Source organism: Acartia tonsa, chromosome 7, assembly GCF_053477335.1.
Source record: "Acartia tonsa isolate MP-2025a chromosome 7, ASM5347733v1, whole genome shotgun sequence".
Taxonomy (NCBI): Eukaryota; Metazoa; Arthropoda; class Copepoda; order Calanoida; family Acartiidae; genus Acartia; species Acartia tonsa.
In genome coordinates, this window is record NC_137266.1 from 22,536,378 (window position 1) to 22,561,378 (window position 25,001).

At 32.3% G+C, this 25,001-nt stretch overlaps 2 protein-coding genes across 2 annotated transcripts in view; one reads left to right on the top strand and one right to left on the bottom strand.

Annotated features, from left to right (window-relative positions):
- Window positions 1–9,591: 9,591 nt before the first annotated feature.
- LOC145325077 (uncharacterized) lies at window positions 9,592–11,193 on the top strand. The gene is made up of 2 exons (XM_080167910.1): window positions 9,592–9,862; window positions 10,091–11,193. The coding sequence occupies exons 1-2, from the start codon at window positions 9,704–9,706 to the stop codon at window positions 11,045–11,047; spliced, it is 1,116 nt and encodes a 371-aa protein (XP_080024036.1). The 5' UTR covers window positions 9,592–9,703; the 3' UTR covers window positions 11,048–11,193.
- A 174-nt stretch (window positions 11,194–11,367) lies between these two features.
- LOC145324455 (uncharacterized) overlaps window positions 11,368–25,001 on the bottom strand; it is an 84,217-nt gene continuing 70,583 nt past the window's right edge. Inside the window, exons 21-27 of the mRNA XM_080167042.1 lie at window positions 24,445–24,504; window positions 23,437–23,495; window positions 22,847–22,984; window positions 21,967–22,078; window positions 21,500–21,680; window positions 19,434–19,505; window positions 11,368–11,476 (exon numbers count right to left, since the gene is read on the bottom strand). Coding sequence (XP_080023168.1) covers window positions 11,368–11,476; window positions 19,434–19,505; window positions 21,500–21,680; window positions 21,967–22,078; window positions 22,847–22,984; window positions 23,437–23,495; window positions 24,445–24,504 — 731 coding nt within the window. The remainder of the gene's footprint in view (window positions 11,477–19,433; window positions 19,506–21,499; window positions 21,681–21,966; window positions 22,079–22,846; window positions 22,985–23,436; window positions 23,496–24,444; window positions 24,505–25,001) is intronic.

Sequence of the window (25,001 nt, forward strand, 5' to 3'; positions counted from 1 at the left end):
AGACCCTCTCCGCCCTGTGGGCAGAGTTACATATAGCTCATGCCCCCTCTATTCTTTTACTTGAATATTATTACAATGGCAGAATGATATTAGAATCCTCAGGACGGAAAATAATGCAGCAGTTTCTCTTTTCTTTTTCATCGTGGCACAAAATTTCTTGTAACTGGCTACTTTCAGTCAGTTTGGTTTCTGAAAATTATATCAATCATCAATATGAAATATATAGGCTTTACAAACAAAATGTTTAGTTCAAATTTTGCTCAGGTTTCTAAAAAACTACTCTATTCGCATATTTGTTTAGTGAGATTTTAGGGACAGACAAAGAAAATTTGGTATTAGGATAACTTTATTTTATGTAAAATTAACATAAAAAGCAATGTATTTTCGCAGTCAGAAATCGTAGCTAAAAAAACAATTTCAACATTTTAAATATTAAGATTTACTAAAGTTTTGGTCTTACAGCACTAAAATAAACTACGCTATTGCAAAGAGTCTTTAAAAGGCTTTTATCGACGTACAGACCAAGAACTTAAAGATATAGAGTAGCTTTAAAATTTTTTAAAACGCACCTTTTCCATTATGTCTATGATAGAGAATGTATTGATGTCCAGATGGAATACTGAAATAAATAATAACATTATTCTTCAATTAATTTATTTTTTTAGCCCTTGGCAAGGCAAAATAATACTTTTAATATAACCATGGACCTAACTTACACAATATGCATGGCATATTTAAGAAAATAATATAAAGTAGTAAGGTTTTTGTCTGAAGCTTAAGATTTCAATAACTATTGGACTTATTGAGTTTTCCTTTTAAGGAAGTTTCAAATGGGTCGCAGGAGGGATTTGGGCTATCTTATTTTTAAAAGTAAAAAAATTGGGATGGGTTGGGGCTATTTTTCTGCTCCATTCTTCCCCTTTGGAAACAGATGCTAGGGGATAAACCGCTAACTATTAAAAGACTAAAAGTTTAATCAACAGCAAAAACTAAAGAAAAAAAATATTTAAACTCACTTTCAAAATTCTCTAATACCATAAACCTTAGACTAAAGATAAAGACAACACCGAATATTTGAGAAAGAACTATTTCTAGTGGTTGAAAACTTACTTAAAAGCATGGGCAGTTGAGGCTTGAAGTAGTTTTAATGTTATTGTTGGAAAAACAGGTATACTCCTCGTACAAAGCTCGTTGGATCTAAAAATATATAATCGTTGTTTTAATTCTTTCAGTATCATTAGTAGCGTAGCCAATCTATGATAAATATATGTTTGGATTTAAAAACAGTTTACCAAAATTTTATCAGTTACATAGTAATAATGTAACATTTAATAATATATAATTCTAAGTGCACTAAAAACCTCTCCACTTATTTTTAAATAAATTAAAAATTAACCCATAAGGTGGCCTAATGCTACAAGAATACCATTACCCAATATAATCCAACCTAACCTAAGTAATAAACATACAAAAGAAAACTCACTTCCTTCTTTTCTTACAATTCATTTTAAAATAAGGGGGAGGGTTGTTCTTCGATTGAACTTTGAAGGAAACCGCCTAATTTATCTATCAAAACTATTCCATAAGAAGACTGGATATATATTGCTGAACAATCGCTTTTTTCTAACAAGGACGAGTAAATCAAATAAAAGCAAAGTAATTACCTGGTGGTTGAAGTAATGTGTTCTACAGTTGGTATGGAGATTTGTAAGCTCAAACAATTTATATTCTAAACAAAACATTAATTAAATTAATAGATTCGCCCCTAGCCTCTAGGGGCTTTGCCCGAGAAGGTTTGATCAACCTAATTTTTCGTATTTTAGATATAACATTTAAAAAAAAAAATATTTGAAGGGGGGGGGGTGGGGGTTGGGGTGTCTCACCTCCCAAGAAAATAGTTATAAACCTTCCCAGGACCTATGAGAAGCTACTCTGTAAAAGAGAACTCGATCGGTTCAGCGGTTAGCGAGATCCTTCGGGACAGACAAAAAAGCTTATTACTATATATAATAGGATAACATTTTTAGGACTTGATTATAGAGATGCTTCGTTTATCATATTGAATCTTGCTGTCCATGAATCATGAATAAAAAAAACAGATGGTTATATCATACAAAAAAATTTTGTTAAAAAATTTAAAATCGGCAAATTCTAACATGCCTAAATTAATGATTACAGCTATTTGTTGAGGATGGATTTTAGAAAAGCTTTGCTCTAAAAAAGTCTACTTATGAAATAGAAAGATACAAATAGTCAAATAAATTTGATTATATCAATTGTCATACTAAAGTCAAAGAAACATCAATACATAACCAAAATAAATACGAGAAAGTAATAACCTGTTTTTCTTGATTGAATTGTAGAATAGAATGTAGAACAGATTCCCAAATGCTGATGTAATAAGAAGCTTCTCCATACAAAACCCTATAATCACAAAAACAAAAGATCAATAGAATAAATTAGGGAGAGTTGAAACTTTATTTTGCCCCTTAATTTACCTACAAAAATTTCATTTTATTTTGTGTATTTTAATACTTTTTTATTACTAGCGCAGAATCCTCTAGCATTTAGGAGCTTTGTATTTGAAGGGATATAAAAGAAAAAAAAAACTAAAACCAATCAAAGGCTTTAATATAGAAAAATATGTAGCTTAAAACCATCCTGGGACCTGTGAAGCTTCCCTAAAATGGCGAACCCTTATCAAAATCTTAAGCTACAGACATAAAACCTTACTACTTTATATAATAGGATTTACTCAATAGGTAATGATAAATGGTAAAAGAAATCCATTACCCCCCCCCCCTCCAAGAAGTTTATAAACTAGTTTTGCCTTATTGATGCTAAAAAATGACTTTGGGGGTAAAGGTTGAATAGTGATTGGGTTGTACAAAGTTATTGTGTCAAAACGTTTTCACTTATAACTTTACTAATAAAATCATAGGAGGTATAAAGGTACATAAATAAGTAATTCACAGCAAAATTTGTAATATTATTCTACTGTAAATCTAAATGATCAAATGGCTATAGAAACTTTATATATTGGCAGACAGACCCAATTTTTCTCTGCAATTCAGAGGAAAAAGGGCACAGTAAAGTAGATTGACTTGGCAGCTTGGTTGATCATGACCTTAGGTCATTTCTATAATTGTCTGGCATACTAGTGTTACAGATAATTTTTATATATTTTATTCAGCTACTGTACTATCATTATTGTTATTTTTAATGTAAAGGTTATAAGATACCACTCTTTTATAAATCAAAAAGATGATTCTTGGGAATGTTTGTTTGAAGAATCATCAAAACATAGTTTCATGTTTCAATTTATTTATTCAAAATTACAGAGTTGTAAGGATGACATGGAAAGACTTTTATATTATTCATTGGCCAAAATGTTTTTGATATTTTTATCGAATTTTGATTGGGTGGTTCAAAACTAGCAATCTTTGGCTGTCAAAACTAATAAATTTTATGTCCCACTGAATTATACTGAAATCTATGCATGCTCTGTTCTGTTCATATATTATTAGATACTCTATTCTCTATCCATGTAAAAACAAATACCTTGGCTCCAGAATGCATCTGATGTAATCCAGCTCAATACGCAGATGGAACCAGTTTAATCTGGATACAAGGAACACCAAACCAGTAACCAGATCTGATAGGCTCAGAACATTGTCCTGAAAATAAATTAGCCAATAAAAATCAACTTTTAACAATATAAAGCAGATGATACTGGTTAAATCTAAAAAGTAGGAATACTAAACCAGTAACTGATATAGTAGGCTCTGGAACACAGTAATAGTGTCTGACTGATTATGACGTAACAAAAAAAATTAGCCAATGAGAGGCCACTATAAATTTTACCATTGGTCAATAACGGCCTCTCATTGGCTAATTTTTTTTGTTACGTCATAATCAGTCAGACACTATTACTGTGTTCTAGGCTCTGTCACAAAATCTTTGTATATTTATACTTCAAGCATGAAAATAGTAATATTTTGTAATTTTAGTGATATGTTTTTAAAAATCTAATCATTTACTAAATATATAAGTAAGGGTAACTATTTATTAAAAACAGTATATAGCAATTGCTTTGAATTGCCATAGGACTCTACCTAACATTTCACCTTCTATTCAACTGTGATTTAGCCAAAATGTACGATCATTATCTCAGAATCCCTATCCCTTAATCCCTGTTTAATTACCTGACATAAAACTAGATTAACAAAGCCATACAGACAGTTTAATTTCTCCAGGGCGGAATAATGAAGTTGCAGATTTTCCAGGATCTCAACCAATGCTGGTTCAATTCCCTATAAATAGGTTATTTTCAATGCATACTTTGTTGTATAAGACCTATAATCAACTAAAATTATAAATATGGTTTTAAAGTTTATCACCCCTCACTAAAATTTAAGTAGTTACTAATGCAGTTTGCACATTTTAACTTTCATTAAAAATGAAAAATTTGAATGAAAATTGTGCTATACAACTTTTCCAATTAATTCAGATAAAAGTAGAAAATTCTACCTATTTCTTACTATCTAAAAAGTTTCTATAATATATTTCTCAAAAAATTAACCCCTCCTCAAGAGCCCCTAGAGACTTCTTATAGGGTAATAGCCGCTATTTCATTAATTTTGAAAATTATCTAAAATATAAATAATGATTTACCTGTAAATTCTGGCAGAGTTTTTTTTCTTGGAGTTTAGAATTTTTAACATGACTCAATTTTTCTCTCACAGCAACAAAATATCCTGATAATACAAGATGTTTTATCCGTGGAAAACTATTTGGCCTACAAATGATTGTTCTTTTCATATTATCTTATAGTTATTTATAATGTAGTAATATATTTATTTATTGTCTTTAAGTAATATTTTTATCCTTAAGATTTCATTAGATTTGCCTAAAATTTCCCTAGATTTTTAGAATAGTTTATGAGTGGCAGCACAAAAATAAAACATGATCTCATTGGATTTATAAATAATTTATATCAGGAATAGATTAGGATACTTAAAAATCAATTACAACAGCCAAAAATGAATAATGAAAAAATGACGACAGTAGAGTAAGTATTTTTGTAAAAATGAATATTGAAGAAAGAATGACGACATCAAATAGCAGCAACGCATATTTGCCAAAATTCTTTATTGAAAATAAAATAATAATAAAAGTAATTAAAATTGTTATTAATTTATTTATTTACCTTTATTTGTATATTTTGCAGTGAGCAGATCTCGTAATTGTTGTCTAAAATAAAATACAAAAAATATATTGATTTCATCAACATAGATTTTTTTCCAGGTTTATTGACTAGAGCACGTGGGATTTAACCATTCTAATCTTTTTAAGTTTCTTTGAGGTAATTTCTGATAAAGACATTGTTTTCCTTCCCAGTAAATAACCGGTTTGAAGTAGCTAGGAAATTTGTTTATTTGCAAATGTATACCATGTAATTGCTCGAGTTTGTCATTCCTTCTCAATTTCACCAATTTAGTTTTACCAGAAAATTAGATTTTCTTCATTTTTTGGCTTCATTTGTACTGTACATCTTATTTTTATCTCTCTCAATTTTTGTTTCAATTACTGTCTGGAATACCTGACATACTTGTATTTACTTTAGCTGAAACTGTATTTTGTGGCTTTACAAATATGTCTTTTTTCTACTTAATGGCTCCTTAGACCCTACGAATTAGGGCTAATCAGTTCAAATAAATAAGGATTACCTTAATGGTTTAAGAATAAGAGCATGTAGGGTATCTTCCAGGATGTTGTCCAGGTTCAGGTATTCTGTTGGTCTCAGCCGAGATCTTTGCAGCTCAACCAGTTGTTGGATTTCCCCCTCGCCAGATCTATGCATAGAAATTCAGTAGCGGCGCGTGTACAGAGATTTGTCAAGAGGTATTTAGAGAATATGGGTAAAGTCAGGGAGGAAAGGGACATTAAACCTGTAATTTACATTAGTACTCTTAGTTTTAAATACATTTTCATTCGCTGAATTATTTTTTTTATTCAATCTGATTGGTTGGTATAATCTTGTTTTTCAACAAGGAGGGAGGGGACACTGGACTGTAATCTATAATGGTACCCAAAGTTTTACAACCACGTTATCTTATTCGTTGGTTAAAAAAACTGTGGGCTCTTTTATTGAATTTTGATTTGCTGGTTCCAAACTAGTAAAGTTCAAATTTTTCAACCAATAACTTTAATCAGTATGGGTAGGTATATCAATTTATTGTCCATTGTCCCTTAAGATCCCTGTTTGGTTCTCTGTGGGGGTTTCCAAGGCATATTAATTTTGCTAGCGGCAAAATAGTTAAACAACGAACGTTCAAACTAACCTTAATTTAGAGTCTCTGCGCTACTAAAAATAACCCATCAATGGATATAACATATACATGGATGTATTGACAGGGGAGAATTTATCGTCAATATAGCTTGCTAATATGGACCTAATTTATTTGTCAGTTCATTCATTCAATAGGATAGGAGGGGATGGGGTAAAGAGGGTGGATAGGGCGTATCGTTATTTTAGCCAGCTGCTCGTGTTACTTTATCAGAGTACATGACGATTTGGTGCAACATCCAATTAATAATATATCGATTAACCCATCCCAATATAAACTTTATGTAGAATAGTTTGTGGGAAAAATCTGAGCATTGCATATAAAGTAAGTTTATATTCTAGTAAAATTAAATCAAAGTTTATTTAGAAATGTAACTTTGATTATTTGCATAAAACATTTTTGATATATGAATTAAAAATAGCTAGTTTTGATTTTGATTTATAGAAACAATACATTTTATAATCTAAAAATTTGTTTACCAAGATAAAGTCTTAAAAAGCAATTATTTAAACCTATGCCAAGAACTTTCATATTCTAACGAAGCATGAAAACAAAATTGTTAAGCTTTTTATAGTGCCTATAAAAAATTACATCAAACTGGCCTACCATTGGTCAATTAAAATGTATAATATCATTAAGTCTGGTTTATCATCAGTCATTTGGATTCTATGAAGTAATTTTTTCATAGGCACTATAAAAAGCTTCCAAAAATGTAGATGTCTTTGAGCTAAGATGCAGATTTAAGCAGAAGCTCGAACTCACAAGCTCCCCGACATAAGCAGCTTACAGTACCTAATAAAATACAAATGATAGGCCAGTATACAATTTAATTGACCAATGGTAAAGTGTATACTGGCCTATCATTGGTCATTTGTATTGTATGACGTCATTTATCATTAGGTAATGCTTCTACCCGACAACTAGCGCAATGCAAGGTAAATATTACTTCTTTGTTTAGAAAACTTATATTTTACCTGACTATATAGTTTTTACACCCGGAAATAAACTGACGAACATTACTCAATACACTCTCTGGATCCCTACATGCATACATAATTCAATATTTTCCAGTATGGCTTCGAAACCGATTAATATCCGCTGGATAAAAACCAGTTCTGAGCCCCACTGAAAAATCTTGTATTAATTATAAACAATTTTCAAACAAAACTGGAATTAAGTAATTCTATCCGCAGAAAAGAAATAAATATTTTTGATAGGCAGTTGGAGAAAACAACAACATTTAGCCGGGGGGTGGTAAACCATTAAAGGGTAGAAAAAGGAAAATGAATTCCACTACAATATCTCATTTTATTACAGATCAGAAGATCCTTATATTAAGATAAAAGGATGTCTGTATGTTTGTACCGAAGATTCTTGCTGCTAAACCGTTATGGTTGTCCTTTACAATGTAGCTTTTCATATGTCCAGGGAAGGTTTATAACTATTTTGGGGAAGGGTACCACAACCATCATCCTAAGAGAAATTACCCCAAGAAAAAATTTCTCACCTGCCCCACAAAAATAAAAACTAAATATGAAAGTAGGGGTTTCATTTCTAACCACACCCCCCTCCCCACCCCACCCAAGTGCCCAACGAACGCTCTATGGGCGTATCCGCTTGTATTTAATATGTGAGTAATATCTTTATAAAAATCACGAAACCTTTCAACATAAAAATTAAAAATCTACCAAAATATTGTTACCTTGATTTAATTTCACAAGTACACTGTATGAAAATTCTTATACATTCACCCAAAAGAGAAGAATTATCGGTACTGGTTAACATTATATATTCCTAAACAATACAAAAACAATCAATATTGTTTTTTTTAATTGGGGAAAAATAACCTATTTTTAAACTTATAAATTATTTGTTCCTTAAAAAAATCAGGATATTTAACGTATTTTTGATAAATACATTTACATATTATCTTTGGTTAAGATTAAATGCCAGTAAAATATCAAATATGAAATCTTATCAATGTTTGGTTCAACATTTTTCTAAAACTACGATAAAGTAGATCAATGATATAATGGATGCTCAATGGTAAAGGAAATCAATACAAAAAAATCCAGCCGTCTATCTTAAATTGCAGAAAATCACGTTTTCCCCATACCATTTTTACAAACAGACAGACTATTACTTATAGAGTAGCCTAAAATAATTGTAATATTATCATGTTTATATATTTAATAACTGCAATCTCTTTCAGGAAGAAACTAAATGAAACCTTTGTTTTAAATGCAATATCTTTCAGGAAAAGAAATTCTGGTAAATTGTATTAATATATTAACAACATATGCAATGAACCTGTACCTTTTGGAATCTAAATGTATCTTATCTTTCTACTAAAAACTTGCCTGAATTATTGTATGATACTTTGATCGCAGTAATTGAATAAGGTTTGCTTTTCCTACCCTCTCCGTCGTTCCTAAAGGCCTAAAAATTTTATATTACTATTATTGTAGTTTTGACTTTGATAAAATGTTAGATGATTTTAAAAAATAACATCTTAAAAAGTTTTGATTGTGTTATATTTCTCTGTTTGTCTGTCTGTTATTTTTAACATAAAAACTTCCTTTCTATCGAAGTTTAATAAAAATTATTTATAGTTTTTACAATTTATTCTTTGACAAAATAATTATAACTGAAATATTTGAAAAATCGTTCAAAAAAAGTTTTAGATATTTTAACATTCAAAATATACTTGTGAAACTAATCCTTATATAATTTTCTACATAGGACTGCATTTTAAAAGAATCTTAACTAGTTAATAAGGGAAATGCGCTTTGGGGGATTTTTTTGTTGTAGTTTAATGAAAATAGATGAGTTTCTATGCAACATTCTTCTAAATATATGGGCCAGATCAAAACAGAAAAAGAGATAAAAATTTTGAAAATCAATTATAAAAACAATAATAAATTAAGTTTCTTGACCAAATAGATGTAAGATAAAAATATTCATACAAGTTCAAAGACAATTTTCAATAATAAGCTTATTTATAAAATCTAAAGGCATAAACATTGTTCAGTGGACTACGGACGGATCAACACTTTTTTCTCTCTAGCATTGCCCTAGATGTGTTGAGTAAAATCTGGTTATTTCTACCTCCTCCTTAGTCTGAACACACCCCCTCTTCACGCCTCCCCCTAGGCAACCCCCTTCCCATTTGGGCGTGAAAGGGAAGTACACGTATATCTCTTGGGCAAATACGTTTTGATATACGTTGTATAAGCTAGAACTCAGCGATTGGTTGACAGTATTTACGTCAAGAGCTATCATTGGTTGTGATTATTACGGACAATTTTCTCATTGGCTATCAATACACGTCAAGCGCTCTCATTGGTCAAGTAATGTCTGACGATACCATAGCTGCTGGGCTTGAGCCTAGCAGTACAAAAACTACACCAAGTGACACAACTACTGTAAGTGATTTTACAGACTCAGCCATGATTAAAATGAGCAAACTCATCGCTACAGCAATTAGTGATTTTGATAAAAATACTTTACAGGTACGTCACAAAAATATTGAAGATAAGATCAATGAGAATAGCGCCTCGCTAACTGACGTTTACTCACAAATCTCGGATTTGAAATCTAGATTGGCCATAGTTGAAAATGAGAATAACTCACTGAAAAAGAAAATTACTGAATCGGAAACCAACCATAAAGTCCATGTAGCTAAAACCGAAACCAACCGCAAATGTGATGAAAAATTGCATAATCATTATTTGTTTCAGCTCTCTATGAGGGAACAGAGACAGAAACTTCATTCCATCAAGGTTGTCAACTTCCAGCGGCCTTCCCACAACGGACCCATTGATGATGTTCTGATCTACAAGCTCCTTATTCGCCCAGTTCTTCTACAGGAACTTGAAAAAGGTAACCTCAGCTATGTTCCAGACAATATGATTAGCATCATAGAGTTTAGTCATCCATTAGGAGTGACTAAAAATGGTGAGTTACCCAGCTATGTCTTCAGATTTTATTCGAGAGTATTGATGTATTCTTTTATGTACAATCATTATGAAAAACTAAAAGAACTCTCAGATCAAGCCAAGGCACTTCCTGTCAGTGCAACATTTGCCGACGCCGCAAAGTTTGTGCCAAACAAACCAATGAGAGTCTCATATCTTCTGTCTACCTTGAATGGCCAGGTTATGTACAGTCTGTATCGTCACCCGCTTGTTCTTAAGTGCAAATTACGCAAACTCAATGTTGCATTCATGCTGAAGAACACAAATAAATGGATAGATATCCGAAATCCTTTTGCTTCTGACCTTCTGGCAATGACCCTCCCCATGTCTCCCATCCCTGAGATATTACGTGAAGCAAGGGGAACCAATCCATTGATTTATGAGGAGGAACCATTTGATGACGTCACCCTAGAAGATTTTGGAGTTGAAACAAATCTACCAGCCAACAAAACTGTCACAACCGCTGCTAAAACCACCACCACCCGACCGGCTGCCCCAAGCAGTGTCGTCACCCGTGCTGCTGCCACGCTGCTTACAGAGGAGGCTGACATTAATGAGGCGGCCAACGCACTTGCTGACGCCATCATGGAAGCCCAGACTAACAGGCAGGAGAAGAGACCAGCTGTACAGAGCCCCCCTGAAAAGCCTGGTGCCAAGAAGACCAACCATCAACAATCACCACACAATAACCGCCGAGGCCGCAGCCGTGGACGCAGATAAGCTATTGGTTAAAGCTTTTTTATTCTGTGGTTTTTTTTATACCACTAAACATTTTTATATTGAGTTCTTTATAAAAAAAAGATTCAAAATATCATATTCTGTTTTTATTTTTATTTTATTATTGCTCTGTTTGGATATAATTGTCTTTGTTCTAGTTGTATACACACTTCATTCATAAAAAAAGATATTCTTACAAAATGATTTTACCTATATTCGTGTACTTATGTGTCTTAACTAAAAAAAATCTTTTATCTACTACCTTTCACAATATTATGGACGGGAGGAGTAGAGTAGAAATACGATTTTTTCTTTACTTCTGCTCATTTTTTGTAATGTTTGAGGTGGGTCCTGCTGTCGGGAAAGGAGAAAGCACTCGAGCCCGGAGAGGAACCATGCGGGGTCCACACTGCCACACACTTCTGCACACATCTGGTTATGGTAGAACAGGTTAGCCTAGACACGTTGAACAGCGATCCTAACCTAAACCTTTGCTCTAACTTATATTTTAACTTCTTTTCTGAATTTGCTGAAGAATACAATATTTCTTGCACCTATCATTCCAAATCCTCCTCTATCAATAATTTAAAATCTACAAAATCTATTAATCCAGACGATTTTATTGTCATGTCTATGAATTGTCAAAGCTACTTATCAAAGAAATCTGAAATACTAAATCTATTGGACAATTACAAAACTAATAATGTAGCGCCGTCTGTTGTGTGTTTTCAAGAGTCTTGGTTCCAAAAAAACACAAATTTTGACCTACTTTCTGTTAATAACTACAAGTGGCACTATCATTCTAGAAAAGGGAGGGGAGGGGATGGAGTAGCTACGCTAGTCCAGGATATTTTTTCATCTGAAGAAATTTTTGCAGATCTTTTCTTAGAGAATATATTTGAAAGCCTAATCCTTAAAATTTCTTATGGCAATTTTTCTTGTATATCTATAAATTTTTACCGTCCCCCACGGGACATAAACAATGTACACAATGACTCACTTGATAACTCTAATGAGATAACTCTATTTTTAGACCGATTTTCTGAATTGCTTCACAGATTAGACAATTTCACTTGTCCTATATTTATGTGTGGAGATCACAATTTAAATTTATTTAGCTGCAATATTAAAACTAGTAATTCTTGTGCATTTTTTGAACAATTAATATTTTCTGGGTTTCTTAACCTAACCTATAAAGCTACCAGAATTACACAATATTCCCATACTTTAATTGATTTTATTGCAGTAAAAAACTGTCTGAGTAATATAAAATGTAACCAAATATTAATTTCTGACATAAGTGACCACCTAATCCTTGTTAGTTCCTTTTCCACCAGTAAATTAAAAAAACCAACACCCTCCCCTTTTTTTTCAAAGAGATTATTGGGCGAAGAAAACATAAGCAATTTTAGAGAAGCTTTGCGCCTAACTAACTGGGACGAGGTACACAGCCAAACAGATGTTAATAATGCATATTCCTTATTTATTTCCAAATTCCTGCAACTTTATGATATTTATTGTCCCCTTATAAAAATTAAATTAAATAGGAAAAAAATGCCCCAACAACCCCACATGAATGATTTACTCCTTAGATGCAGAAATTTTAAAGACTATCTATTTAGATTAAAAAATATAGAAAAAACGCAAGAAAGTCATGAAAGATACAAAAATTATAGGAACCAATATAATCGTGCAGTACGTAGAGCCAAAATAAACGATTATCATTCTAGAATCAGAGCTGCCGGCTCCGACTCGAAAAAAATGTGGAATTGCATAAAAAGCGTAATTGGTCTAAAAAAAGAGCAAAATCCTGTAGAGTACATTGAGGTCAATAATGAGAGAATAAGTGGGTCAAAAAATATAGCTAACTGTTTTAACTCTTATTTTTCATCTCTTGGGGAACAACTAACCCCAAATATTCCAACTACTAATCAATCATTTAGAGAATTTTTACCACCCCCTTGTCCAAATTCTATTTTTGTAGAGCCACTTTATCCAGTAAAAGTTTTTAATCTAATTAAATCTATAAAGCCTAAAATGTCCACTGATAACGACGGACTTTCAATGTTTTTAATTAGCAGTGTCGCAGAAGGTATTTGTGCCCCCCTTAGTTCAATTTATAATTTATCTATTGAAAGTGGTGTTTTTCCAGACAAGCTTAAAATAAGTAAAACAATTATTATCCACAAGGGAGGGTCTTTATCTTTAATGGACTGTTTCAGGGGAGTTTCTTTAATCCCCACTCTATCAAAACCATTAGAAAGATATATTTTTCAAACTGTTTATTCATTTTTGGATAGCAATAACTTTTGGTCGCCAAGACAATTTGGATTTAGACCCAAATATAGTACTATTCACAACGCCCTTGACCTCTACAACCTTGTCACTGAGACTTTGGCGGCAGGTCGATCATGTCTTAGCATTTTTGTAGATATACAGAAATGTTTTGACATGGTCGACAGGGAGGTGTTGCTATCCAAATTTGAAAATTGCGGGATTAGAGGAACACTCTTGAAATGGTTCAAAAGTTATTATAGCAATAGACGCCAACGCGTATTTTTTGGGGGGGAGTTCAGCACTAATATTAAAGATATAATTATTGGTATTTTACAAGGGTCGATTCTTGGTATAATTTCGTTCTTGGTAATGATCAATGACCTTGTTCTTGCTATCCCCCCTGCCATTGTTGATCTATTTGCTGACGACTCTCAACTTTTTTTAGCAGCGGACAATCTGGAGCAACTTGTTGAAATAACTAGAAATTGTTTACCAAAAATTGTCTCTTGGTATAGCTCAAATCGTCTATTAATTCATCCAAACAAAACAAAAATTTTAATTTACAGTACACCTCTACAAAGATATTCCCTAGAGGAACAATTAATTAGAAATGACCTGCCTCTCTTTATTGATCTTAATAATCAAAATGAGTCTGACCCTAATAAAATCTCAAAAATTTGTCTGGTACCCAATGCCAATGAAAATTTTATTAAGCATCTTGGTTTGATTATTGATGAAAAATTTTCCTTTCAATACCATTTTATTAAATTATACAATACCCTTCAGAAATCCATTTTTACATTAAAGCAGATGAAAAATATACTTGACTGTCGCCATTTAAAATTATTGTATCATTCTTATATAAAATCCCATCTAGAATATGGAATCATCCTTTTTACTGCTTGTCCATTAAATATTATAAACCCTATTATTAAATTACAAAAATTATGTATTAGAATTATAGACAAAAACAAGGACTTTCGTGCACATACTGCCCCTTTATTTAAAAAACACAAAATATTGCCTTATCAAAAATTACTTGATTATAATTGTCTAATTTTTATGCATAGGTACAAGCACAATAAATGTCCAGAAATATTCAGAGATAAGTGGACTTTACAAGCAAATAACCATACATATAATACAAGGAACCGAAATGACTTTGAGCACATTACTCATAATCGAAACTTTATATTCAACGCCCCCCTTTACTACTTACCCAGAAAATTCAACCAACTTCCTCTCCATTTAAAATGTATAGAAAATGAAAATGAATTTTCACGAAAGGTGTTTGATCACCTCTTAAACTCGATTATCTTTTAAAAATAATAAAATTTTATCGGTTAACTTTTATTTTATTTTTGTATTATTATAATTCATACCTATCCTTTTATTATAATAACTTTTTCTAGATAACTTTTTTTTAGATGTGCGGTGGTGTAGCTGCTCTACCTTGCAATCTTATTGCATACAATATATTAAGACTTTTAAATTTTTCTGAATTTTCTTAATCTTTTTACTGAAAAACAAACAGGATTGACAGCTGCTTGGTGTATTTAATTATTTATTTCAACTTAAAAAAAAAACTTTTTTTAAGAGCATAGGTAGATGTTTTGTCGCTGCTCGGCGTTGTCGAGTTAACCTTGTTTTAAAATCTTTGTTTAGGCTGCTCTCGGGAAGCCCCGCGGGACTCTCAGGACCAGCTGAGCCTTTGACAAAACTAGTATCCAGTAGGAGTGTGGAGTGTGTGCGTGGCGGGATCCTGCAGGCGTCGTCTCTTGGTTTTGGTGTGTATCCTTGAACGGCTGCAGCCCTATCCTTAGTTTGAATGCCTTCGTTTTGATAATGTATTATATTGTAATATATTTCCACTGACCCCCTCCCTAACGTCCCGCCAAAAACCGCCAGACCACCGGCGGCCTATACCGCCTCGAGATGAGGTGACGGCGGATTAACGACAGGAGGGGTGGCATGTGCCTCGGTTGTTAAATAAATGTCCACAAAAAATAAAGTTACAACAAAAAATAAAACAAAAAATAATTGTAACTGGACAAAATATGGCTAATGTCCCAAAAAAATAATTAAGTTGCAAAAAAAAATAAGATAGCAACAGGACACATCGATAGTAATTAATATTAACATTTTAATGCTTTATTTTATCATACACAAAAAATGTGATTAATTAATCTGTAAAGGTGGTAGCTCCCTTGCTGATGGGCGATTACCCCCTAAAAAAATATATATATTAATTGTAATATTTAATCAGCCAGCCCCTTCACTGCTTGGAGGTGCATGTCGTCAGGCCAGAGGAAGCCGCGGCTTGTAGGAAATATATATATATATATTATTATTAAAAAATCGTTTTAATCTTTTTTTTACTTATTTAAAGGCTTTTCTGTTTTATTTTACCTTTCCTTCTTTCAGTAAAGTTTAAGGCATAGATGAGAAATATTTTTTTATTGATACAAATATTTAAAGTACCTAAGTAGAGTTATAACTGTGTGGGAATCTATTTCCTTTTTGGTATTTTAAACCCCAACCTAAAATGAGCATTAATAATACTTAAGTTTTTAGTACATATACGATACAAGAAATTTTTTTTTTGGCAAAATCTTATTCCTGTTCTTTCTCCGTTACAGGGTTGGCGTGAATGCATTTGTTTTAATCTAATATACACGCTTACACTCTACAGGATGTCCCAAAAATTTAACTTAATTTTGAAATAACTATGTTAATTCATCAATTCAAATTCTAATTTTAATTTTTTCCCTTCATTTATACAAAACCGTTAAATTTAAATCTCGTATTTTTCTAACCAATCAAAAAATAACATCAAACTATTCCTTATTTGAAATAAAATAAAATAAAGGAGGGAGGTAGTATTTCGTTTTTTTGTTTAATACTTTAAATGAAGTTAGGTTTGGTTTTTAGTCCCGAAGGATTAGGGAACCGAATATGTGGACCCACAGGGGTTAAGACTAGGAAAAATCCTTTGAACCTAATTTTCTATTCATTTAAAAATAGAAAGAGAAGGTTATTAATCGATGGGAACTTTGAGGGAAAATTCCATGCTAATCCCTTATACAAACCTCAGAATAAAGACATTAAAAAAGCAATAATTAAAACTATAATACTGTAATGGTGATGTATCTTTCATCTGAACAGTTATGATTACTATTTGTGGGACACCCCAAAGAAAATACGAACATTTTAAAGTATTATTTGCGTCAGTTTGAACAAAACATATTTTTCTCGAGCACAACGATAAGTAGCCTGTCGTTTCACTTAAATGGATCTTCAGTAGCGAAACTACTCTATAATTGTGTCTATCCAGGGATAAGGGATGGGAAACGTAGGAAAATATTATTTCAGGCCTATTTCAAGCCTAGGCCTATTTCTAGCCTAATAAACCAGTTTTGGGATAGCGCAGTAGTTCGTATAAAATGCTAATGAAAAAGCTGTGTGTGTGTGTGTAGATAAAGTATAGAATCAAATTCAGGTAGCTAGTTTAAAGTAAAAACCATAACTTTTTATAAACCTATATATTAATGGCTTTTGTTAAAATGAAGTTTTTTCTCTTCCAAAATTTTTTCTCTTTTACTTTGGTAATTTGAACTGTCAGAAAGCTATCGTTGGGTTTCCCTCAGACAGATTTTAGTTTGTATTATTTGCATTTTTATTAATGAGTAAAAATTTTTTTTGAAAATTTCATTGCTAATTAAAATTCAAAATAAATAAATAAATATGCACTTGGGTAACATTCTATCAAGTTCTTTGGATACTATACTGGATATAATGTAATGATATATCTGTACTGTGTTGTATTGTACAAAAATTAGGGTGAAGGTGTTGTATCAACTCCGTACTAAATTTTTAAAATTCAAAATACAACATCTAATTTATAAACTACCAAATGAAAATTCGTAGCTACCTTCTTTCCAAAAAAATAATCCCGTTATTTTTGTTTTTTCTATGTGGCCCTTTTTTAATGTTTAACTCTAAGCAGATTTAATAATTAAACTAATGTGATCTAACACCATTTATATTTATTTTTTCGTAGCAGACGAAATCATTATTTTTTCTAAAATTGTCTGCTTCTAAAATTTCCGCCATCTGTGATTTGGGCTTGTTTTGTATCAACCAATCACCAATTGGCTCCGCCAATTGGTGATTGGTTGATACAAAATAAGCCCAAATCACAGAACACTATTGGTTTAGAGCGGTAGCCAATATGAGCCGTCCGCCAGTAAGGTCATTAAATTAGGCAAATGGTAAAAGTTGCATGATCCCTTTCAAAACCAGGCCGAGACCTAATTTATGGCCAGGTTTCCTATCCCTTATCCCTGTGTCTATCTGTCCGTCTCTGTAACAATGGGATTGTTCAATTTTAGGATTAAACTTCAACATAATTGTAATTCGTAAGAAAAGATAAAAAAATTACGCGGATTACCCTAACTACAGCACAATAAAAAGTAACAGCAACTTATGTGTGAATATGTTTAAAACGTGAAGTGGTAAGCCAATTATGTTATAATATTATATCCTTTTCCTTTTCCTCCTTGATATTTCGGTCCTTTGACAAACGCAGGAGTCCCAAACGTCGGAGTGGACAAACGCAAGAGTGGACCCTTGACCTAATCATTCTTATATTCTAGCTTAACACTTACAGAAATGTATAAATCTTTCATAATAAAACCTACATTTTATTTTATTAAATTCATTTATGCAGGTAAACAATTTAAAAGACTGAAAAATATGGAATAGAAGCAAAAAGACTGTAAAAAATGACCAATGAAACACACAAAAAAGTCCCCAACACTTTACAGTTAAATGTTTACATTTCAAAAGTCTTGCAAAAATCCTGTAATGGAAAGTAGCAAGCTTTTCAAATTTCTTTCTTTTGGTGGTTTTATGCTATTTTCCTGATCTCCTTTGCCCCTAGACGCTAGACGCTTGGGGCGAAGCAACTAGTAGTTTTTATGTTACAAACAGAAAGCTTAACTTTTCTACTGAATGAAAACTTTTTATATTGAAAAGGGAATAAATGTCATGTATTAGTATTTAAAGATTAACAAGAATGACAACATTTAGAAAACGAATTGTAATTTTCTTGAAAAAAAATAATAAATATTTTTTTATCAGAAGGGGGGGGGGGGTGAAAAGCGGAAGTAAATTCACCCCCTTTATACACTTTCCTATAATATCTCCGTGTACACGCTTTAAATTTATTATTAGGTTCAAGCATAAAAAGTAACTACATTTATTACTAAATCGTTTTAATATTTATATGATAGCTTTTTTTTATCTAGTAGCTACGCCCCTAGAGGCCTCCACCAATAAGGTTTTCTTTTAAAATATCTTAGTTGAAAAATAATTTGTCTATGTTAAGATCAGCTGTTTTTATTAATGAAAGAGAGGTATTTTTTTTGTAAGGGTGATTTATCTTGGGAGGCTGATAGTACCCTCCTCCAAAATAGTTATATTCCTTCACAGGGCCTATGAGAAGCTGCGTTGTTAAGGAGAACCATATCAGAGAAAAGGATTGTTTATGATTTTTACAACAATGCTAACCATGTTGCAATGTAGTGACTTATTTTCATTATTATAGAAAAGCCGCGCCTTAAAAAAAACATTAAAAAGCAAAGAACTAAACATTAAGGTAATTGGGTAAAAGCCACTTATGTGCTTTTTGTATTAAGTAGGAGGTGTGACTGATTTTTTTTGAAAGGGGAATCATTGTAAGAAATAGGGAAACTAAAATAAAAGGGAAAAATACATATTTAGTCTTAAATTTTTTTTGTTGTACATTTAGATTTGTACATTGGCAGATAGATATCTAATTAATGCTTAATAAACTAATTTTCGTAAGGAATCATATAATCACGTAACTTTTCAAAGGACTACAAACTTTTAGAAAACTTTTTAATCATTGGTCCATATACTTAACAATTAAGCATAGAACAAAAATTTTAATTGTGTGAAAAAATAAAATATATATGTCTTTTTAAAATATGGACAAAGATAAAGAAACATTTGCTATGGATACAATATACTTAAATTATGTCCGTAAGTCTGTCACAAAGTCCTTTGCTTTACATTATTATTAACATACCTGGATTTAAAGTGTTCAAATGTTGAACATGATTCTGACCCGGTCTCATAGAAGCTATCCGTTGATTGATTCCTGCAAAGAGTTTAGTAAAGATTTAGGTAAAGATTCTCCTACTTATAGTGGAATCATTGGAGGGGAGAGGAGTCGACATTCCCCATTTACAACTTTAATTCAAGAAAAAGTAAAAACAAACTTGGGGGTGATTTTTTTTCTAGGGTTGATTTAACTTAGGAGAGTGGTGGTACCCTCCCCCAGAATGGTTAAAAATCTTCCCAGGACCTATTAGAAGGTACTCAGTAAAGAAGAATCAGGTTCAGCGGTTAGCTAGATCCTTTAGTACACACAAACAGACAAACACACAGAAAGACATCCTATTACTTTTATATAAGGATATATTTGTTTTATTATCTGTCTATCTTTCATGATATGCTAATGTCGTATGAGTGAGTTGCACCTGGACTGAACAGTCAACTTGTCAACTCAAGGCCAGACTCTTGATCCTTCACCTCATACCCGTGGTACAGTAGATTACAGACAACCAACTCTCTGTGATGCACGACCTTTGTCTGAGAAGTCCTAACTGTGCATGGTAAAGAGTTGCGCCTGTTTTGGGCCAAGGCATTCCCCCCACTCTAACTATTTACGTCGCGCATCTGACATATTAGCAGTTGGAACCATTTTTAACGTCTTTAGTTATGACGCGTTGTCGGACCGAGATTCGAACCTAACACCTTCCCGACGACGAGCGGATGCGCTAAGTGTTGAGCCACGGTCGCGGGTATCTTTCATTGTAAGTAAGTTAATGTTTTTAAATTTGACATTAAAATGCAACAAGTATTCTTCTTATATCAAAAAGCTCAATTTGATTTAAAACTCTTTTTCGACCCTTACTATCAAAAAATATGATTATTAATTCCTTAGATTTTGATGTTTTCTAACTTTAAATTGATTACTGCAAGAAATTTGTTTATTGAAATTAGTTTGATTTATGTGTAATAAAAACTATGCAAAGAAACTCCCCCATAAAACTTTGTTTATTTGAATCTGTGTAATTTTATTTCCTGCTAGGCACAAAAAGGAAGTGTAATAATAAAATGAGAGGGGAAGAATGTAAATAATAAATGTAAGACAAGATTAGTTCTCAAGAAAACGTAAGGCTTTATGAAATGGAAAAAAAGATTACTTTCCTTTCGTGTAAAGAGATGCAAACCCTTAACATTTATAAATTATTACAAGCTGTGAAATAAACTCTATCTCTAATATAGGTAGAATTAAGATTATTATCTTAAGAATATCTTATGATAATTGGGGGTTTATTACACTCCTAAATGTAATGAAAAATGAAGGACAAACAAACGGACAGAAAAATTTTTGGAACTATCTTTTTAGAAGTCCCAAAAGGTCAGAAAAATGATGAGAAAGCAATGAATTTTTAAAAAATTGATGGAAAAACTGAAAACTAGATGCCTTTTTTTTAAATGCCACAAAATTACATTCATATTGAGTTTTATTTTTGAAACATCTTTTTTAGGGCGTTCACTCCGTTACAGATAGGTGAGCTTGGATTAAAAATCGAGGCGAACACGCACCATATTTCAACTTTTATCACGGCTATAGCAAAAATATGTGTAGCTCGACTGTTGTCGAAAAAGTTAAAAATCAACATATTCTAAAAATACCTACGGACTTTCTGTTAATTACAGAGTTGCTACACCATTTAAATCATACTTAACTATTGCAGAAATCACTATGCCAAGTTTGAAATCTATTGAACGATCCTGAAAGAAATAATCTTACCCTTTGAATCTGCTTTGGAGTAAAGTTTCAGCTTCCCCCTCAACCCTCAAAGAATATTCTCTATCAGACCCCGGGCTGGCGCATGGTAACCTGTAAAGAAACCTGAGCTAGTTATGTTCTTTTAAAGTGTTTTTAACTTGACTAAGATAAATCTTTTGTTGTTGTATATTCATGTTCAGAAATTTTTTCCAGTATGGCTTCGAAACCGATTAATATTTACTGGAAAACTTAAAAAGAGTAGCTTCGCGCCAAAGAACAAAATTATTCACCTTTCATTTAAAAACTTTTCAGGATCAATGACAGGATCATTTCTTGCTCCGCTGCTTGAAATTGCGCCACAAGAAATGGCAGCCGCCATCTCTAATGAAGAGGAAGTAGCGGCTATGGCAGTTGAGGCGGCTGACAGAGATGCTCCTCCCCTCTCAGAGCAACTGCTTATTGAATTATTCTCTGAAACAAAAGGGCAGGGGTTTCGTCAATTAAACACAAACTTTTGCTGCTGAAATAAAGATTATTATGTTCATTTGAAGCGCAGCAATAACAAGAAAATACCATCTATAATTTATGTAGACTGTAGAATATCATTGAACATAAAGCATATATATAATTATATAAAACTTAGTGTAGTGTGTTCTATAAAGCTTAGACACCCTTCCTATGAATGTAATACGTTTCTTTGCCTTATATTTTTTCAAATAATCTTTTGCAGTTTTTAATGGTTAAAAAAATATCAAACCTGATACAGAGTTTGAAGATATTTTGATTGTATTTTCCACATTGATATTTGTAGTCGAAGATGAAGATGTTTTTCTTTGGCGGCAAAAACTCAATTTTTTCCTTTTCCTTTCCCTGTACCATTGAGCAATTAGAAATAGAGTAGAAAAGGGTTGGGGAATTTTTTTTTCTGTATATAAAGGGTTTTTAAAATCACAATCCTTATATAAAAGTAACAGGATGTAATCTGTCCATACTGAAGGATAACTAATGAAGTTTTGGAAGAGGGTATCACCAACCTCCCAAGAGAAATCACCTCTAGCAAAAGATAACCCCATACATTTTTTTCTTTTTTAAAAACTATATATTTAAAGTGGGGGGGGGGGGGATAGACTCTCCCTTTTAAACCTAAACCGCCACTAGCAGTCTCTAATAAAGCACTATTGAGTAGGCTATAAAAGTTTTCCGGAATTTTAATAAATATAATAGATTTGAAATCTGCATAAAATTTTAAGGAATTTTTATAAAATTCGTTTTTTGTATAATTCTTTATCTATAAGCGCAAATACAAATTAAGTTAAATAATTTTGACATCTGTGATTGGTGGATTGAACACTATCTGCGCTCTGATTGGAGAAGCTTAAGTGACGTACATCATTCAACCAATTAGAGCGCAGGTAGTTTCCAATCCACCTATCCTATTGGTCAAAATTTATTAACTAAAATTGGATTTGCGCTTTTAAATAATGAATTATATAAAAAACGAATTTTATAAAAAATCCTTAAAATTTTATGCAGATTTCAAATCTATTATATTTATTAAAATTCCGGAAAACTTTTATAGCCTACTATTGAGCCTAAACATTATCCCTTGAGATCTATTACTAATTGCTGTATTTATTCCTGCTAGAACTGCCGCTGCCACGCTGTTCCATTGATGAGCTGTCTGTAGACTCATGCGGCTGCTTTCTAGCAGCTGGAGAGCTGTCTGTAAACTCTTGCAGCTGCTTTTTACCAGCTGTAGAACTATCCACTGGCTCCTAATAACATTTAATTTTGTCCTTACTTCTTTTTTTCAAGTATGGCTTCGAATTCGATTGATTTCCAAAAATTGAAAAAATTATTTGAAACATATAGAATAATCTCTGCTTTGTTGGCCCGGGCCTTTGCATCAAAACTGTAACCAAATTTGAATATTATATAACTGGAAAGCTGTCTATATTACGATGTGATAAATAACCATTATCCTATTAAATAAGAAGTCATTTTTTTTCTGAAGCTAAAGATCTAAAAATCTGATGTATCAAATTGAGGAAAAGCTTTATAAATTTTTCCCGACCTTCTTCGCATTCCCTAGAGGCTAGGGGCGAAGCAAATAGAAACATAAAACAATGATAGACTTTATATTTTTTTTGTGCTTCTTGTAACTACGTTTAACATTTTGTATTATAACATAAATGGATAAACCTTTTAATATGACTGATATATTTACCTGATAGCAGAGCATAGCCTCTATTTTGTCACTGAAAGACCTCTCTGTCTCACTTTTCCCTAAATAGTAAGATAATTTTTATGTTTTTGTAGTTTAAAGTTTTAATCAATATATGTTAGCCACAGAATGTCTATCTATCTTTTTGTGTGTCCAAGTGTGTTTAAACCTAAAGATTTCTCTAACCGCTGGACCGATTCGGTTCTCCCTTACAATAACGTTTCTCATAGGTGAAGGGAAGGTTTATATCTGTTTTTAGGGTGAGTATCCCCAACCTCCCAAGAGAAATCGCCCGCCCATGGAATAAAATACCCTGTTTGTCTAATTATTTTTACTTTTCCTGTTTTAAATAAAATGTAAAGTGGGGGTCGACTCCCAACCCTTCCCTCAGATGCACCTAGAGGCCTGTTTCTCTCTTACAAATTTCACATTATTCATTAATTTATTATGTGAAATTTTGAACGTTAATATTTTCAAGGATGACTTAAATTAATTTAAGTTTGACGCAGTCACTATCACATTATGCATTTTCTAAAAAAAATTATGCAAGATAATGAAATGTCAAAAATAAAATATACAATTAAAACCAAGAAAACAAGGATGAAAACATCTATAAAGGCAATGCTCTTAAATCAGAAAATATTTTTGGTATTTATTTGCAATTTCTCTTGGGAGAGTGTTGGAACGGTTCCCCAAAATTGCATAAACCTTCCCAGGACAGTTTAGAAGCTATATTATAAATTATATTGTTCCAGCGGTTAGAGAGATCCTTGGATACACACAGACAGACAGAGATCCTGTTACTTTTATAAAAGGTGATACTATACTGTAAATGACTGGTGTGTACTGCTTGTACGTTGGTGTGTACTACTTGTACGCTGGTATACTAACCTATAAATGACCTGTAAATGAATGATGTGTCCTGCTTGTAAGCTGGTATACTAACCTGTAAATGACCTGGTGTGTACTGCTTTTACGTTTTGTGTACTAAATGTACGGTGGTACACTAACCTGTAAATGACTGGTGTGTACTGCTTGTACGTTGCCCTGTATGTGGAGGTAGTCGGGTATCTATAAGAAAAGAATTGTTTGTCTGTTTGGTGTTACTTTAACTTATAACACGTGTGTAATTGGCAAGGAAAGGTAATCTATTTATCAAAAAAAGTCTTTTAGTTAAAGGCGAATTCTACAAATGTTTCATGTTTCTACCTTTTTGGTACTAAATTAGTATGTGAATTAATTGTTTTATTGACTTGATTTTAAATGAATCCTGGGAAGATTAGGAGTTCTGAATTTTCTTAAGATGCTACTCTATAGATGTTTATGTTTATCCATATGTCTAATTTCTTGGTTTTCACTCTTATGTATGTTGTAATTCTTGTTTTTGATTTTGTTTTTGATACGCCCATATAGGCCTCTATGGGCACTTAATCTGTGGGGGGAGGGTAGTCGACCACCCCAACTTTCTATTTTAGATTTAAAAGAAAAGGAAAAAGGGGGAGGGATTTTTTTCTCGGGATGATATCTCTTTGGAGGGTGGTGTAACCCTCCCCCAAAATAGTTATAAA

Excerpts from the sequence above, each read along its gene's own strand:
- LOC145325077 (XM_080167910.1), top strand. The coding sequence starts at position 9,704 with ATGTCTGACGATACCATAGCTGCTGGGCTTGAGCCTAGCAGTACAAAA. Across the intron at positions 9,863-10,090 it reads TTGATAAAAATACTTTACAG|CTCTCTATGAGGGAACAGAG; the intron begins GTACGTCACAAA and ends TATTTGTTTCAG.